This window comes from Charadrius vociferus, unplaced genomic scaffold (genome assembly GCF_000708025.1).
Source record: "Charadrius vociferus isolate BGI_N301 unplaced genomic scaffold, ASM70802v2 scaffold116, whole genome shotgun sequence".
Classification (NCBI taxonomy): Eukaryota; Metazoa; Chordata; class Aves; order Charadriiformes; family Charadriidae; genus Charadrius; species Charadrius vociferus.
The window spans coordinates 564,633-583,826 of NW_009648954.1; the positions used below are offsets into that span (position 1 = coordinate 564,633).

The window sequence follows — 19,194 nt, forward strand, 5'->3', positions numbered from 1 at the left end:
CGATGTAGTATGCATATAAACCCAAGTTTTATTTAGTGATATGGTGACTTCAAGCTACTTTGTGGGAAACTAAGTGAAGCAAAGCAATGAAAAAGAAGAAGTTGGGAGATGTTGGTGCATATAATAAAACACACATTTATATAATATCTTCAAAAATTTGTGTTGTGTTAACAAACGAGAAAATTGCTATGCAGTATGCTTAGTTAACTTTGCATTCAGGACTAGCAGTGCATGTAATGGAAGGGGAGGTAGGGAGAAAAAGAAATCTGTAACTGGTCCCTGTCAAGATTTTGCTTGTATAGCCACCTATGGGAACCATAAATGTCTTCAATCAGGTTATGGGGCTGATTGCTTTGCATCAGGTTAACCCTGTTTGTTTGCTGGTATGTTGTTCCCCAGCCACTGGAGAGCCGGAGTCACTCTAATGAATGACACTGTAGGGAGCTTTGTGAAGGGCTTTAAGATACAGCACTGAGATGGAAATGGTGGTTGGTAACAGTATTGGAAAACATGGGCTGTCTTACTGAATGAGAATGGAAAGTGAATACCTTACGTTTGGTACCAGTGTTCAACACGGGGGCTGCAGAATTGCCATCCAAGCTAGGGTGTGATGGCGGGGGTTAGTACTGGAGCAGCTTCATCCCAGAAGATTTTGGACAGTGGAGACAAGGAGACAGGGAGGGTCCAAGGGGGTGACTGAGCACAACATAGGCAATTTGAATGATTTTTAGTCATTCTTTTTTCAGCATTACTGGTCAGTCACATAGTCTTTTCATAATACATTAAAATATAGGTCAGCTAGCATTGTTAGCCATCCATGGGGCTTGTCCTCTCTAATCCCTGGTATTTTCCAAAGTGTTTCTGTCCAGCCCTACCCTTCTTGCCCTTGTACTACATTGAGGATATTTCTCCTGTTCTAACTCAGATCAGTTTCTTCCCTTTCTTCCCTTACACAGTTTTTTTGCTTCCCTCCCCTGCTCAGCTTTGCTCCACAGCACACCCTTTCTCACATCCCAATCTGTAACGTGATCCTTATCCTCACTTCTCCATTTCATTTAATTTCATAATGCGGGTGTCTTCTCCTGTATGGATTGTGTACATGCAAGAGGACAGAGAGGCAGTGTCAGTGTGTGCCTCTGTACCTGCCTGTCTGGTAGGCCGGCAGATATCGCACGCTCTGGGATAAGGCCACTATCTTTAGCCATTCTCCTTTGGTTTTGGTTGGAGGAGGTCAGCATGACTTTACCTGGTCTGCAGTGTGCATGTTTGTAGGCCATGTCAGACCCCCGTCTGACCTCAAGTTTTGACTCCGTGCCACTTTATGTGCTTGTGGGGAGATAGACCCTGGGTCAGAACTTCTGCTTGGGCTTTTTGGCTTTCTTGTCTGTGAAACTCATGTGTTTCTCTCCCAGATTATAAACAATTACCTGGATGGGACGCAAGAAGGTGCTGTGGACAAGGTGTCCCCAAGTGGCATGCATTTCAGGGACAGCAAGAGAAAGGTCGACTATGTGTTAGCCTACCACTACCGAAAACGCCTTGCTCGGCACCCGCCAGGTGTGGGCTCACCTGAGCTGATGCACAGATCTGCCTCCTTGGCCCTGGTTTCGAATGGAGGGACTGAGAAGGGCTGTGCCGAGACACAGCAGCAGGAGAGTGGCCGGCGTGTCCAACACGAGCAGCCAGGGCCACCAGGGGTGGAGGTGATTGAGCTCAGCCCGCTGGATGCCCTGGAGGAGGAGAAGCGGCTGCAGCGGGAGGAGTACGAACGCAACCTGTTGGAAGCGGGGCTGGAGATAGAGAAAGACCCTGAGGTAAGAGGGGGAGAGTTGCTCCTCATGCGTGGCGCCATGTGCCCTGACGGGTAAAGGCTGCTTTGGTGTCGGAGGTGGCTACATGCAGGGTGTAACCATGGGCAGGCCGTGCTGGCGGGACAGCTTGGTGGTGACTGGGTGCCAAGGCATGGCTGCCTGCTCTCCCTGCCTTCACTCCTGCCCTGCATTAATGTTAACTGAGAGGCATATCGCACCTGTGCTGACTCTTAAAAATAAGAATATATGCTGCTTCCCTTCTAATACAGCCCCACTGACTCCCTCACTGTCACTTCTGCAGCTGAAGCACGTGTAGGATGTCCTGGAGGTATGTCTCACGGCCAGCTTGAGGAGCTAATCCTGAAGACAGTTTGTTACTGCTGAACAATAATTCAGTACTGAACACCCCTGGGTCAAATGCTGCCACTATGGCAACCCCCAATTAGGGATCTGCAGAAATATGCTGTACAAGCTATTTTATACGTGCCTAAAATATGGCATGAAGCCAAGAATAAGATGGTGGAGGTGTTTCTGTATTGCTTGGTTCTTACTGCCTGGGAAATACATGGTTGTTATTGCTGATCAATCGCATTTCAATCTTACTTCAGCAGAAAACATATTTCTTTATCTAAATGTTCTTATGGCATGCAGTGAACACACTTTTTTCTTACCAAAAAACCTGTGTTTACATTTTAATATTTTTAAAATTAAGGAAGGCTCTCTTAAGTAATTTGCTGGAATACAAAGCCCTGTTAAACATGTCATATTTCCTCAGAATAACTCCATGATTTTCAGTGTGGTTCTTAGCTTTCTTTCCAGCCATAATTAAGTTTTGTGTCATTTTCTTCATTCCACCCACAAAATGAACATCTCCTATGCTGCAACAGGAACCTCCCAGGTTTTAATGTATTTATTCTCACCACATGTGCATGATGTTGGAAAGCGCTATGATCGTATCAGCTGGGAGCTGTGGTTAGGTTACTTGACTGCAGCCAGTCGATCAATTGAGCACGGGTCTTCCAAATCCCATGTTGATGCACTGAGCGCTGTGCTATTCCTCCTGACCTCTTTGAAAGCCATGGGTATTTAGATCTGTTGAAGGGAAGTTCCCACTGGGTTCTAGTTTTAGGTACTCTATTGTTTTTGACACCAAATTTAAGAAACTTAGGGCTTCTTTTCAGAGGTGCTGAGAACTTGCAGTTCATATTACTTTCAGTGCAACCAGTCAACACTTCCAAAACGTGGACCGAATTGCAGACTGCATCTGAAAATTTGAGTCTAGCTGACTTGGCATAGTGTATGCATGTTAAATCATTGGCAGGAATAGAAAGAAATAGAAAGGCCCTTTGACTCAACATTTTCCTTGCTCAGTTTGCTGAGTTGCAGGTGGCTATGGGCTATATTTCACTGCATAGCTTGGCGGAGCCATCCTTGCACTGAACAGAAAAGAATGGTCTCAGATCTTGATTCTTTTATGGTAAGCATTGGGGTTAAGGTTCAATACTGCTAATACATGACTATCTTACCGCTATGATTTTCATAACCAAATTGCATAAATCCCATGAGAGCAGCTGTTTTTGGAGGCTTCTTTCAGTTCTGAATTTCATAAGAACCTGAAAATTCTAGCTGAAGATTTGGATTTGATTATTTGACTCATTACTTACCCAAAGTCCAGCTGGATTCAAATTCTGTTTCGTACCCCTTCCAAGTGATAACATGCTCTCTTAAATAGTATACAAAGTGATAAATGATGTCATACAGAGCTGATCAAGAAAAAACTTTGTCATGGCTTTCTTTCTGAAGAGGAAAAGGCTTTTTGTAAATTAACTGGAAAGTTCTGAGGAAATTATTTGGTGACCAGTTCTTTTATGGGAAAAATTAAATGATTTTGAAAATTACAAAAAATGCAATACCATCACTTCTCTACCTGTATATGTGTATTTATGTAGTCACTCATGTCCCCCTATCCCCCCCCAAGCTGCCTAATCAAAAGGTAAAAGTTTTTTTCCTTCCAGAATCTCCTGAGAAACTGGAAGGGACTATGCATTATCCTTTTTCTTCCCTGCCCAAGACATGTGGCTTTTACTTCCTTTTATTTTTCTCACTTTCTCACTGTTTTTTTTCTCCTGTTAGTTAACTCCTGCTAAAATGTGCTGAAGCTGCTGTCTGTTATCTTGCTCTGAATTTCACAGAACATGTTGATCGGGAACACGTGAAGGGTACAGCTGGCCTTATATGTTGGTTAAAACTGTATGTTGAGCTGATATGAGAACAACTTCTGATTTTAGTCCTGGTAGAGCTATGTGTCTATAGGTTCATGAAACTCAGAACAATCTTAATCACAGCATGCTATATTTTTGTTGTATAACACAGTAGATGTTCAACTTCTACATTTCTAGTGGTGTATGCTGAACATGCATGTTTGGATTTTTTTGTTTCAGTGCTAGTATAACAAGTGGATCTTTTTCATATAATATTCTTGGAAGTTGAGGCATATTCTGTAAACATATCTCACTCTTGCCATATGTCTTGGACCAGGTCCTAAGATGAGTCTGACCTTCTACTCAGAGGGCTGGCTGCAAAGGTAACCCAAAACAGTTTGTGCTGCAGCTCCTGTCTGAGGGATTCCACTTTTGGTTAGAACAGGCCTTGGTTTTCCTACCTTATGTCACCTGCATGGGGTCTTGCAAAGAAAAATATTCTTTTAAGAACAATAAGATATCCTGAACAAAATCTTTCCTGAAACAGCATCATTTTTAACTCGAAGCAGTAGCAGTAGAAAGGAAGAGGGCAAAAGGGTATCTATGTCTGTGGTCTTCAATGAACATCTCTGCACTATCCTTTCTAGGTGGCCTATAGTAGCTGTACAGCTAAAAAAAATTATCTGTGATATGGTTCTTGTTAACCTCATAGTTTGAACACCACCCACCACCCCCCCTACAAAAAAAAAAAAAGAAAGGGATTAAGCCATTGTCCCTTGGGAGTCATGAAGGATACATTCACTGAGTAATACAGCTGATTCAGCATTTAATGACTTCTAAGGGCACCTGTCTTCTTGTGGCTGGAAAGTTCCTTAATTTATGATCTCAGTTAACCCTACTTTGTAAAGACTGTAAGCTTGAATAATCTAAATGAACTAAGCACAGCATCTTTTGCATTGGGCTACTCAGTCTACTAACCTCACATGATATTTGAGTTCCTTTAGAGTTACTTTTGCAGGCTAAAAATACTTAGATATCAGGAAGTTCATCTCTAGGAACACAGGATAGCATTATGACAATTTGAAAATCTTTATTTCTGTAACTACCTTTTTGAAAAAGTGGAAATTCCCATGATGTTAATATATGATGTTAATATGTTCTTTATATGCTGAATAAATAGGGAAAAAACATCTTTCTCATTTGTGTTGTTAACTCATTGTGTAAAAGAATAGAGACAAGAAAATAATACATATAATTTGTGTCTGGAGATGGGAGTATTACTCTTTTTGAATGTGTGAAAGAGGCAAGATTATGTTCTGTCTCCATATCTACCCAGTTATTGTGAGTTAAGGAATTTTGACTAGTTTTCAACTTCCTTACAACTTTCTATCACTTGTTATTGCTGTCCTCCAGAGAAACTTTGTTCTCTCTTAATATAACCTTCTTTTTTTTTTTTTATTTTTCTGTTTTTAAACTAAGTATTATTTTGCATGTCCAAGACAAAGTGTACAATGAAGGCAATGAGCATGAAATTGGATGTTACAAGTCTTTCCTCTCTAATGTGACAATGATTGCTCATAATGATGCGTGGCTGTAATGAGATTTGACAACCTTCTTACCATGCTCCCTGGTAAAGTCACACCTGATCCATAGCATGTATTCATGTATCACAACAAACACTGCCACCATCAACTTTCAATCTTGATGTTCTGTATGTCCACAAGTGGCAGATCAAGTTTAAGGAGCTCTTTGGCTGGTTATCTTCTCTTCAAATAAAAACATTTGGGTGGTCCAGTGTAGCCTGTGCCCATGAAAACAGCTGAATTAGCATAATTTAGGGTTATGTGGAAGTGGTATTTGGTGCAAAGAATAGGACAGAAGAGGAAACTTTCTATTCATATCTGATGACACCAGCATAGCAACACAGAACTACTGTGTTGCACAGTTTGCTATGAGTGAAAAAATGTTTACGTCTGTGACTGGCCTGTTTGACCAGTCTATGAAGTTAGATAAAATCAGCCTGGTGTTGACTCTTGCATGTGTACATAGAATTAGCTACCTTGTGTTTTACAATATTAAATAGAGACTAATAAAGAACCCACCAATGCAGATCCTGTAAACACTTATTCTAATCTGCACAGTGTTAAGCATTTGCAGGATTTGCTTCTTCTGCTTCAAAGTAACACAGTTAAAAGTACAATAAAAGTTTTTTTCCAAGGTATCCATGCCAGAACACAGATTCTTTGGCATGTCTTTGTAAACTGCAAAGGAATGACAGCAGGTCGCATTTTGCGTTCTGAGCTAGCTGCCAAAGCCATGACAGTCACCTCCAAATAAATGCTATTTAACACTAGTGGCACAAGTCGAATTTTGTATCAGATCACAAAGAATTGCCTAAGATGGGGTCACCTTAAGAGTACCTTAAGATATTCCACCTTGATTCCAGGGAAGGCAATAAATATCATTGACATTGCAGGCAGTTTCGGGGGTTGATTCTTTTTTTTATTTTTTTTTTTCTTTTTCTTTTCATTTGTCCCTGGGGAAACCAATTGCTGTGTTTCACCTAATGTAGTAGTTCACTTAAATTTGAATTGTACTGCTGCTTTAATGACTGCAAATCCAACATGTACTGTATTCAATTAGTATTATGTATGGCAAAGCATAATAGGGGTAGAATAAGAAGACACTGGAGATGCACCTTGGCATTCTGACAAAGTAGGATCATTTTCGAGCACATTGGAAATGAAATGTACTTTGCTAAATAGCATTTAGGAGATGAAAATATCTTTTAAGGAGAAGATGATGACAATTTTAAAACCAAGTATAAATTACCCTCCAAGAAGCTCATCTAACTTGAATTTTAGAGCTAGCATAGTTTTAAGTGTGTCTTATTAAACTCTGTTGGTTACGTTATACTTTGAGGCAAGGAAGTCCTTAAGGTCCAAGTTTAGTAGTGTTGTTATCAATAGCACTGCATAATGATGGTGGTTGTGGCTGGATTTTTCTGCTTGATATTCCAAGGCATGTTTTGAATTTTGTGAAACCAAACAACCTGGCCACTAAAAAACCAAACAAACCAAACAACTTTCACCCCCAAACCAACATACAAGCCCTGCTCCCCCCCAGCCTGAACGAAAGAAAAGCTTATAGTGCTGCAGCTGTGTCACACTAAGGTGCTCCCCATTTGCCACGGGGAGAAGGCTGTATCTTTTATATTCTCTCAGCTACAAAGGACAAGAGTAGCCAAAACAATATGGCAAATGATCCAATGCAGAGGGCCTTTTTCTTTCTCTGTCTCCTCATATCCCTGCCTCTAGCTGAGGATGTTTCTGCAGAGGAGTGTAATCAATGTGCTTGCTATATGAGTTGTTTTCTTGGGTCTGCTATATTCCCTAACATCACATTTGTGTCATATGTAGCCTATTTTAATGTTAATAGTTTTCATTGTGAAAAAGTAGAATTCCAATGGCCAAGCGTTTAATTTGGATAGACTCCTTTTTTCCTTGAAAAACAGTTTTTTTGGTATAAAATACTTTAACTTTTAGTTAAAAGGTTATGGATATTGCTTAATTTAGTAGTAATTAAGAGCTTGAGAAAATGGTGTCTTTTTCCAAAATCTATCAATGTGATTTGTGGGTAGTTCCAAGAAAAGCATCTCATGCCCTTAGTACATGTGAGACATCTGACAGGTACTCAGTATGAATGTTACAGTTGTTTTAAAATGTTCATTCATCTAAAGTGCAGAGGAAAGCTTAATAGTAGCTAACATTAATTTTAAAAGGATAGAGTAATTTAATATGAGTCTAAGACCTTTATCCATGTTAATGAACGCCTCCTGAAGCCAATGAGAATGCATACCGAGTAACGGAGTATTGGAAGCAGGCTGGGGTCTTTTGTGCTCTAGGTCTTTGGACTTTGTATTTCACTCTTAGTACAGCACTTGGAACAAGTCAATACTTCTTTGAGGGCCTCTTAGTGTACCAGTTATATAAATATTTGATGATTATTTTTCAACGACTCTAGTTACAGAAGCATTAATTAGCTAAAACATGTTCTGCTTCTGTATGTTACTTATATGGGGCTGAAATGTAATACGCAGCTCTTCTTATAAAATTGAAGTTGAACAGGCAAGGCAAGGTTTTCAGTGGTAGTGAAGCGGATGTGATGAAAATATTGGCAAGTTGATTAACTATTTAAGAGGAAATTATGGCTTCATTTTAGAGAGCATTTTGGAATAGCCCCATGGGACTTAGGTGTGGTTCAGTCAGTATTAAAATAATGATCCATGATAACAGGAGGCTAGGTAGAATGGCTGTGCTGTCAAAGCTGAAAAGTTCATACTATGAAGCCTGTTGTTTAATGATTATGTTGTGACTTGAACAGATGAATGGGCAGAGAGACTCACTCTGTGTATTTTAATTAAGATCCAGACACTTAATGCTCAGCTATTAGGTACCATCGTCAAAATGGCTTCCAAGGGATTTAGAGAAAATTGAAGAGATGTACAAAAATGGGCCTGTATGTTTTTAATGACATTTATAGAGCTCTTGGGCCAGCAATGATAAATCTAATCAATCATCTGCAGGTTGGGAAATGGAGGCATCGATATCTTCAATTTCAGATGGTGGTAGATTTGGGGTGTGCATTCTGGTGATATTCAAAATGGGAGCTGGGCAAGCAGAATCCTATTTTTACATATATTCTTACACAATACTGTTTCTATCAGACTTGCATGGAAGAAATGGCAAACAGCCTCTCAAATTTGTGTCTCCATTTCACTGTGTGCTGTGTTGAGTTCTGTCACCTGCTGGAGGAGCAGGAGGAGCTACTTCCATTTCTACAAACTGCTAGACAAATGAGAAGCCCACAGAAATGGCTTCTACATCTCTGCTAGGGCGTAGTAGGAAGAGAACTGGACACTTGTAGGATCAGGGACAAAAGTAACAAAATCAGCTGCTTGGTTTGTTCACAGATGAATCCATGAAAACATTTTTTAATTATCAGTGGTCTTGTTTGCAGTAGAAATTTTAATCTGCAAACTAAATCCGTGGAGACAATTTGAAGAGCAACACAGCAAGCCCCGAGGGATGCTGCGCTGCACTGATAATGCTGCAGTAGCTGGAGTGCCTGCAGTGGAGACTTGGAGGTTGAAGTAGTGATAATTTCTGTAAGCTCTTTAGGCCAGTGCAGCTTGAATAATAGTTTCATGAAAATAAAGTAGCAAAATATGAGATAGCGTGGAGATTTTGGTCCTGGGATTTGCTGCTTTTCTGACCTTTTAAAGGACGGAAAACATGCTGCGGCTGATTGGGGTGAGGAAGCAGTTTCTATAGGTGCTGGGTGAGGACTGCCCCAGCTGCAATACCTACTGCCCACTTCATCTCAACTCGTTCTTGGGCAGAAGAAGAAATCCTGAATTTCAGAGATTGTGTTGTAGAGGAAATGGGACTTTGCTTTGCCGTCCCCAGGCAATTTTTACTTTGTCTCTAGCAGCAAACACCCCTACAGGTATCTCTGATACCAAGGGAGTGATCACTTCTGCATTCCTGCTGATTGAGTAGCTGCTGTATGATTTGTTATTCTGAGGAGGAATTGCTTCTTATGATTCTCATGATTTCACACCTCATGCAAAGGAAAGAAAGGAGGTCTGTCTGAAACTCCTTTGCATAAGTGAGAAACACTGAGAATTTTGCCTGAGAGTGGACGCAACACTGTAGATAAGTGTTTCCTGTTTTTAATATGTTGCTTTTATAAACATAAACATTCATTTATACACTGTTTTGTCTTATAAAATACCCAAGCTAACATGGTGCCTCACTATTCTTCCCTTGTGCTTTTTGACCCATATGAAAGTAGATTAAAAAGCAGTTTCTGTCCAAAAACTCTGTGTCTGACACACAAAAACTGAGAGACAAGGACAACCAACGAGAAACAAATGCATTTTGCTTATGCTGATGGAATAGGATTTGTTCTTGAGTCACTTCTTTCTCTATGGAAGAGGAGAGTGGGGCATCTTCCAGTGAGCAGGGATAGTATGCTCTTTCAGAGCCAGGGAGAGTAAACTTGAGCTGCCATGCCTTCTCACTGCAGGGTCAAAGAATAGTTCCAAGTGAAGCAGTAAGGGGTTTCTTAGAAAGGGATCTTCAATCTCTGCTACTTCTTTTTTGGCATCTGGTGAAACTGGCTGTGGAAAAATCTTGATTGTCCAGAGCTTCTGGATTGTCATAGTAAGCATCAGTCCAGTGTTACTTTTTTCTCAGCTCACAAACCAGAGCAAAATCCAGTCTATCTTCATGGAATTGACAATGAATACTCTTGAATGGCTTAGTCCGGGCCAAGGATAGAGAAGGGGTTAGAAATTAAGACTGGCATGTCAGGGAGAGAAAGGGAATAAAAAAACCTGCAAGAACATGAAAAGGAAAGAAAAAACCTAAACCTAAACAAACAAAGCTCTCAACCAACTAATTAAATGTTCAGTGGCACCTGGATGGAACCAAATGCTATCTCACCAGTGCCAAGGGAATGCCATAAAGTGGTGTTCACCAGCTCCTGCAATCTCAGATTTTGAAACAGATTCTAGTAGAGAAAAGGCTGGGGGGTATCTGACTATGGAAATTAGTCTTGGAAGAAGGATAGGACTGTCTTATGGGGAAAAAACCCAACTGTTTGAGTACATGCGGAATGTGGGGGTGGAATTTGTTATCCTCTAGCAGATCCAGGGAAAGGTAACGTAAGTAATGACTCAGGCTTGTGGGATTCTTTTTATGTTTTGGACTCTTTTAAAGTCATCTTGCTTTACTGATGACTCTGATGGTTGTATGTGTCATTCTGCCCAAATTTAAGTTATTAAAAGGTCTGTTGCTTGTGACTAGACAAGCAAGCATATTTCTCAGGAAGAGAGCTACTATAGGGAAGGAATTATTCCCTTTCAGGTGCACAACTAGGTCTTTTTATGGTGTGGACATTTTAAAATGTTATTTTGTATATGAAAGGGAGGCATTGTAGAATGAAAACTGGATTAATGTGCAATCTGTTAGTATGGATAGTGGAAGTATCTTTTAAAGGAAAAAAAAAAAAAAGGTAATTTTCCCTTAGAAATCAGAACAACCTCTTTAACACAAACTGTTTCTTAAATCCTTTTTATATCTAAGTTGAACATAGGAAGTTCCATCTTAACATGAGGAGGAACTTCTTTACTTTGAGGGTGGCAGAGCACTGGCACAGGCTGCCCAGAGAGGTTGTGGAGTCTCCCCCTCTGGAGACATTCAAAACCCGCCTGGACGCTGTCCTGTGCAACCTGCTGTAGGTGACCCTGCTCTGGCGGGGGGGTGGACTAGATGATCTCCAGAGGTCCCTTCCAACCCTCACCATTCTGTGATTCTGTAAGTTCTAGGTAGCTGCTGTGCTCCACCAACTCAGTAGTAGTTTGTAGGGATGAGCACAGATTTAGTGGTGGGAAGCTGTCATAGAGGGAAAGATTAGTTAAGTGTCCTTCTACTGCAAGGCAACAAGAATCTGAAGAGAGAGAGATATACATATGTATGTATAATGGAAGGAGAAGTGAAGAGCATGGTTCACTGCTCTATGCGTTGGGTCTGTATGGGAGTTGACAGTCCATTTTTTGTCTAAATTTGTAGTCACCTATGGCTTCTGTAGCTTGGGTATGCTCTTGGGTATTTTCCAGCTGTCAAAGGATCTGTTTTAGCCACTGGAAACAGTTGAACTCTTCTCCAGTTTTCCTGACTAATTCAAGTATGGCACAAAGCTATTGTGTAAACTCCATGCTACCTAAGGACTCCACCTATTTATATCACCAGAGGTAGCACTATGGAACCAAATGCTATCTCACTTAACCTTTTCAGTGAAAAGGAGTGAGGGTTGGTCTGCATGATCTGATTTTAATGAATGGATTTGCAGAGTGACAATGTCATTTAAGGGGAAACAGGAGATATCTGAAACTATGCAAGGTTTTTGAAGGCCTCCTGTAATTTACTTTAGTGTAAGGATGAATATATTTGATGATACCTAAGCAGAAATTTCTGAATGTTGTTCCTAATTTCAAAAATGTTGAGCATCTAGTTGCTTTTAGCAGTGGGAACTGTTGGATATATAGCACTTGGGAACACTGCAGCACTTCATGTTTTTAAAAATAATTTCAAGAGGCTCCCTTTCAATTCAGTAGGAGTTGCATTTATGTTTTCCATTTTTAAGAAAAAATAAAAAAAAAAATACTGTCATAATTCATATCCATCATGTTATAATGTTATGAAGCGTTCAGGCAACTGCTCATAGAATTTCCTCTCTCCCTTCCACAATGACCCAGCAGGTCTATGTAGCTGAAGGTAGGGCCTATGCAAGTTCTGGAAGAACCAAGGTCAATTCCCTCTTTTCAATGTGGTCTGAGCTCCAAGGCTGCATGCTGTAGCAGACTGTCCCTCAAAGGGGCCTAGCTTGATAAGCATTTAACATACCGCAGGTTGGGACTTCTGGAGGAGAAAAGACCTTCAAATACAGCTTAGTCAAACTGAGGTTGGTACTGTGTATTAATCATTCCTATGGGGGAAGGACTTTTTACTAGGTCACGTAGTGACAGGACAAGGGGGAATGGCTATAAACTGGAAGGGGGCAGGTTTAGATTAAACATTAGGAAGAAGTTTTTCACTGTGAGGGTGGTAAGGCACTGGAACAGGTTGCCCAGAGAGGCTGTTGAGGCCCCATCCCTGGAAGTGTTCAAGGCCAGGCTGGACGGGGCCTTGGGCAACCTGGTCTAGTGGGAGGTGTCCCTGCCCATGGCAGGAGGGTTGGAACTCGATGATATTCAAGGTCCTTTCCAACCTAAACTATTCTATGATTCTATGCCCCGAAAAAAAGGAAACTGTGATACATAAACCATGCAGGAGGTTGTAATCAGATTGGTCTCAGCTAGAAGCTGCTTTGTAATTCATAATAAGATCTTTTGAATCACAGGACAAGGCAAATTATTCCAAACTGTATCACTTATTTGTTTCTATTGTTCCAGATCAGCAATTACTTTTGCCTGAATAGAGAAACTAGGAAAAAAAATTAGCAGAGTGGTATCAGGCTGCATGATTCCCATTAATGTTAGTGGGAGTTAAGTGACTAAATCCCCATGCACAGCACAGAAAATTTACCCTTCGGGGTGAATTGTCTTCTTGATACACAGTGCTGATAATTCTGTGAACACTAGTAAGTTTCTCTTATGTATACAGGTTCATGGTGATTGGCCAAAGAAATAATTATGTAAGAGCTAGATTTTCATTTCTGTGCAGTTATTCAAGGTTAGCACTAATGTAACGATGGTTTAATGACCAGAAACAGAAGAGTTGGACATTTTTTTTTTATTTTGAATAGGTGTATGTATTTTTATTTGTTCTTTTTGTGGGACTATTTTTTTTTTTTTTTTTAAATAGAAATGGTGGATATGTTTCCTTTAGCTCCACACTCAAGCTCTATCATCTAGGAATGAATTCATCAGTCTCATCAATCACTGCTGTCTTCTCCTTCAATTCCTTGATCTCTGTAATAATTTTAGAGCATTATTGAGTTCAGTAAAAGAATTGAGAGCTATACTTTTAAGGAAACTCGTCAGGTGGAATTAGGTAGATGACTTTGGAATTTCATAAGACATCTAGCATTAAAGCAAACAAAAAAAGTGTATTTGAGAGAGAGCGAGGTACTGGTAGTTAGGGGAAAAAAATGAAGCTATGTAGACTGATATTCCTTATCTTTGTAAACAGCAACCTTTCTAGGGGGAACGCAAAGACACCACTTAGAAGCACTCTTGAAAATGTGGAGGTGGCCATTACTTTCTGTAGGTTAGTGTCGACACTGAGTGCACTAAAAGAATACCAACATCTTTCTCTTCCAGAGGAGCACAGTGCACTTCCCTCAGTCACGGTATCAGTTTACCAGCTGGAAGACAGGGAAGTCGTTTGCCGGCTTTGTCTGCATACTCACCACAGTCAGTCATGGTTTACCTGGAGTAATTTAGTAATACAAAGAAAATTTAGCATCTCAGAGATACGGAATGTATTCAAGGTCTTGGAAATGTTTAAGCAAACCTCCAAACTGACACCTCCAAATTGCTAGTTCCAACTACTGTTATTTTTTCTTAATCCCTTCAAAAAAGGGAATAAAGGACATCCCTGTCCATCCTATGCTTAGTAAATTTCTACAAATCACTCAGGAGTCCTAACTCAGCTCACATTGAAACTGGGCACAGGATGTAAATGATTATTTATCTTTCATAATCCTTTGAAACAAAGTTTCAGCTCCAGTGCAGGTTCTGTAGGTCATCTTTAGTCTTTCTGAATTTATGTGTGATTGATTGTTTCTATCCCTTTCTTGCCTTAATCATCTCCCATTGTCTTCACTCATTTCCAAGTTGTAATACCCTGATGCCTGTCTTGAAAACCACTGGTTGTCTGTTCTTTTTCTGCACTGGTTCTTGCTCTTTTACGAACCCTCATATTCCATATTTCATTTTACAGGCTTTGAATAATCATTCTCTGCTTGCCTCTCAATGTTTACACATGTTCAGCTGCCACTGAACTCTGTTAGGTAATCAAGACGATTACTGCATCCTTTCCATTTTCCACACTCTGGATAGTGGGACCTAGGAAATTTCATATGGTATTCTTTGTTACGTAGATGTACTTTCAGGCTTTTGCAGGACAGGTCAATACGCTGCGGCGTCCTGTACCTCTGGCAAGCCTACTTGCTTGTCACAGGTCTCTGAGAGTTCACTGGATAATGTTTACTCTCTACCTCCAGTGGCATCACTCAGCTTTCACAGGTCAATGCATGGTAACTGCTTCACCTGACCAGTGCTTGACCTGCTCACCTATCTCTGGCCTCTGTGTATTCACCGATGTACTTCTCACACCAGTCTTCTGTGGCAGGGCTTGCCTATCCACCACAGACCACTGCCCTTTCCAGGACTCTCCATTTCTGTCCAAGCTGCTATTTCACCTTCATATCCTATACCTGTATCAATCCTGCCATTCCTCAGAATGACCATCTATCTTTGGTCTATGCGCAGTCAGCCCTTCACCCTTCCCTGCTGTTCATCAGTTATGATCAGTCAGAAGCCTATGTGAAGTCATAATGACCAAGACATCCACTTTTCTGTGAAAGTCTGGGGACTGCTATGTACACAAGGACTTCATACTCCCAAACTGCTTATTTCTCAAAGACTTCCGTGCCAAGTTTTGTTTCTCCCTTATTCTCTCCTGTTTTGAAGGAACACTGTCCTTAAGAAACTGCTCACCAGAAGCTTGCAAAGCTCAGCTTCAGTTAGGCACCAAAGTTTGCTCATTAGAGGACTTGCTGTACTTTTAAACTCATCTGTTGCAGGCGGCATTTGAGAGCACCATGGTAACGACGTAAGTCACAGCTTGCACCACAAGGGATCTCGGTTTGTTTTTCACCTGTGAGCCACGGTTCACAAGTGACTCTCCCGGAAAGTATGTGTTGGTTTGGGAGTGTTGTGTCACATCTGGCCACCAACTGGCAAGTCTCTTCACAGAAAAGTCAGCACAAAGAATGTTTTTAAATGCTCCAAGATCCAGCTGTAAATTGTTATTAATTTCCAGATCTTCATAATGCTCTGCTAGCATTATCAGACTCATTCCCTGGCAGGACAAAACCTATATATCAGGAGACCTACTGGATTATGTTATTAAAGATAGCTCATCTTAGTATTAAAAAGGAATTGTAGTTTATAATATAGTGATGGGTAACCTGCCCAATATCAGTATAACTATTCTGTAGTAATGTGCTGCGCTCCTTGTAATTAATTCTCAATTTCCATTATTTCATAAAAGATGTAAATGTAATTATAATGTAAAACCAATTTTGTTAATGTCGTAGAATTTTGAGTACCACAAAAGACTAATAGGTAGCTCTAAAATGTATTCCTTCACTTGTATGTGTCAGTGGTAATTATCAAAGAAAATAATTGGCATATAATTACGGAGCACTCCAGTGTAATTAAAATCACAATAATAAGCGTAGCCAAGGAACTATAAATTAAAAGCTGTAAGGCAAATCCAGGAAGTGAGGCAGTGGACATCTTCCTGCTACCTGGACCCTTGAAAACAAATGGGAAGGTGGAAGAAATGCAAGAGTGAGAAGGCCATTTCTGTAGTACAAATCTAAGTGCTTTTTCAAGTAGAAACAGGACAGGGTAAATACATACTGCCCAATACTCTTTGTATTTGAGTTGAGTGCCTCTATTAGCATATGGGCTCATAAAATTGGTAGGTACCTTTGAAGAACAAAGCTCCTCCTGGCTCTCAGCTGCCTGCCCAGCCCCATCAACTCATACTGAGGAATGGCAGGGGCTTGAGGAGTTGCTGTTGCCTCCTGCACCTGAACCACTCCTGCAGCTTCCCTCCTTCTGGTTCCCTAAAATACCAGGACTTGACTTCTGGTACTCGCCCCTACCAGGTGAATGGCTCATAGGGACATGAAAACTGACTGCTAGGCTGAAAATCTGGCAAGATTCATACCCGTGTCTTTCTCCACATCAATGCCAAAACTGCTGTCAAATTTCAGATTTTTAGAAGGAGTAGAACTTAAAATAAATACTAGTCCCATGTCTATAAACACATGAGGATAGAGACAGGAATAAAACATAACTAGCTAAAAGCTATCATGGGTCAGAAGGTGTTGGTGAGGACAGGACCTCCTGCCCCTTTCTTCCCTAGCATATTGTCTGAGCTCCTTGCAGTTCTGGTTTCCAGTTTTCATGTCCATTATTGTTGAAATGTGTTCTTCAAAACAACAGAAAAGTGGAGGCCAGAGAATTAAATGATGCTAACTCTTTTCACTGGCAAATGAGTTTTCAAACGTATGGAAGCATTCCTGTGATGGGGAATGAGAATGAAAAATGGGAAGTTGTCTCTTAGCAGCATGTCTGTACTAATCTTTGCAGTTAATGTTCACAACTGAAAACCCTCTGTGCACATGTGCTTCCCACAGCATCTGTTCTTCACACGATATTTTTTTTACCTGCATACACCCTCTGTACTTCAGCTTTTCTTCCTCTCACTGAATTTGTGTTTTTATTCTGACACTTGCCTGCAACTATAACAGCTGTATTTATTATAGGCTGCTTTTTATAAATTATAAGACATCAGCTGTTAATCATAAAATAAATACCAATTAAATTATTTATAAAATTATAGTTATTAAATGTCGCTGTTTTGTTCAGTTGATGGAAAAAGGTGCACTACTTCCATAAATCTAATATTAATTTTCTCTAAAAAGCTGAGTTTGACAAATGTATTATGATTAGACATCAATGTACGCCCGTTAACTACATGAAGGCAAAGTGTACTGGAATGACATTTTAATGGAAAATATGTTCATGATTGATCAAAAGTATTTGGGGATTCATAACAATTCAATGATTAATTTGAGGGAGAAACCCCTAAAGTTTTGGAAAAAGACATTGTTTGCTTTATCCTTTTTTGTAGACTGCATTTCTGGTCTGTTTCAAAATTCTATTTCGAGAGGAGATTTGCCTAAATGTTATTCAAAACCCAATATTTAAAAAAACTAAAAGAAAAAGCAAAAAAAGTAAAAAAAAATTGGACATTAAATTTGAGTCAAATGAAAGTTTTCTTGCTTTTGTTTTCATTTTTGCAAGCATCCTGAAGGCACAGGGTAGACTGATCCACGTTAGGGATTCTGTGAATCTGCCCTCTTTTTTCCTGCCCTGAGCCATGTCTTGCACATTCCTCTGTCTTGCAATGCTTCCAGGAGCTGATCACTCAAAGTGTGGATCCAGTTGAAAATTAATGGCTCTTTAAAACTAGGATTTAGTTTTCAGGCAACTGATCTGGCTAAAGAAACTCATTATCCAGTTATAGCAATGTGACTACTGGCTCAAGGGGGTGGAGGGGTGGATGTGGAGTCACATGGCTAGGGGCAGGGAGGAATTTGGGACCACAATCTCTGTAATTTACACCAGCCTGAATTAATGTGAAATGGCAACCTACCAACTGCCTAGGTGAGTTGTGAGCCTGCGAGATGAGGTGCTCAGATGAGTCAGAGAGAGGGGACCAGAGGTATTTCAAGCAGTTAAATTCCCCGGGGGGTGCCTTAGAGAACAACAAAACATGAACCGAGGATGCTCCTGCTCAGTACCCGATTTCAGTGCTACTCTCTGTATTTGCATACTGCTCTGTGGGAAACCCAAATGCTGCTTATTCCTTTGGTGGGGGCAGGGGGAGAATGTTTGAATGCTAAAGCAGTGTCCCTGGAGGGTCAAAGTTCAAGCAGGGGTTTCTAATTTGGATATATATAAAAAACTGTATGTATGTATAGTGTGTGTGTGTGTGTGTATATATCCATAATAACGTGTGGACTTAAGGTGAATTAAGGCACTTCTTAGACTTTCAGGGTTATATAAACTTACGTATGTGTGTTTGTGCTTTCAGTCAAAAGGGAGCACTGCAATTACTTGTATTTTTTTTTTTGTAAACCATCTCTATAAATATTTGAAAAGAGCTAACACATGTTGCAAATATTTAGTTAATGGTCTTTGTTGAAACGAAATTTAAGAAAGCTCTAAAATCACAGTATCCTACCAATATTAAGAGGTCATTTTGTGTATGTGTGAATGTTCCAGCTGAAGCTTGTTTCAGCCGAAACATCTGTTCAGTTATCTGTGATTGATGTGTGAATTTTTTGGCAAAAGCTCTGCTCAATATTTTGAATAGTGAATGCTAAATTTAAAATTATATTTGTAATGTTTTCACATCATGTGCACAAGTTGTATAACCAGATCTGGATCTATGTGGTTACTGCTATTTATACTACTGTTGGGGCATATAACAGACGAGAATCCAGTGTGTTCTGAATAATCACAGAAGAAAAAGATGTGTCCTGTATTACTAAGATTATAATTTGAATGTAAGGAAATAGAACAACATAGCCAAGATAAATTGCAGTGGAAGTACAAAGAATCAGTGATATGTGCTATCCTCTCAAACTTGTGTTAATGAGATCTCAGCCTGACCAAAGAAATTTATGGTTAAATATATTACAATACATTTAGATTATCCTTGACCACAGAGGCAATATTCGTGTAATAAAAATGCCAGTAAGGATATGCTGTAATGGAAGGCAAAGATGCACTTTTCTGTATTGTT

General features: G+C 40.1%; 1 protein-coding gene across 1 annotated transcript in view; it reads left to right on the forward strand.

The window, feature by feature from the left end:
* The window catches only part of ANO2 (anoctamin 2, calcium activated chloride channel), a 182,006-nt gene that overhangs the window by 3,554 nt on the left and 159,258 nt on the right, over window positions 1-19,194 (forward strand). Inside the window, exon 3 of the mRNA XM_009887457.1 lies at window positions 1,413-1,814. Coding sequence (XP_009885759.1) covers window positions 1,413-1,814 — 402 coding nt within the window. The remainder of the gene's footprint in view (window positions 1-1,412; window positions 1,815-19,194) is intronic.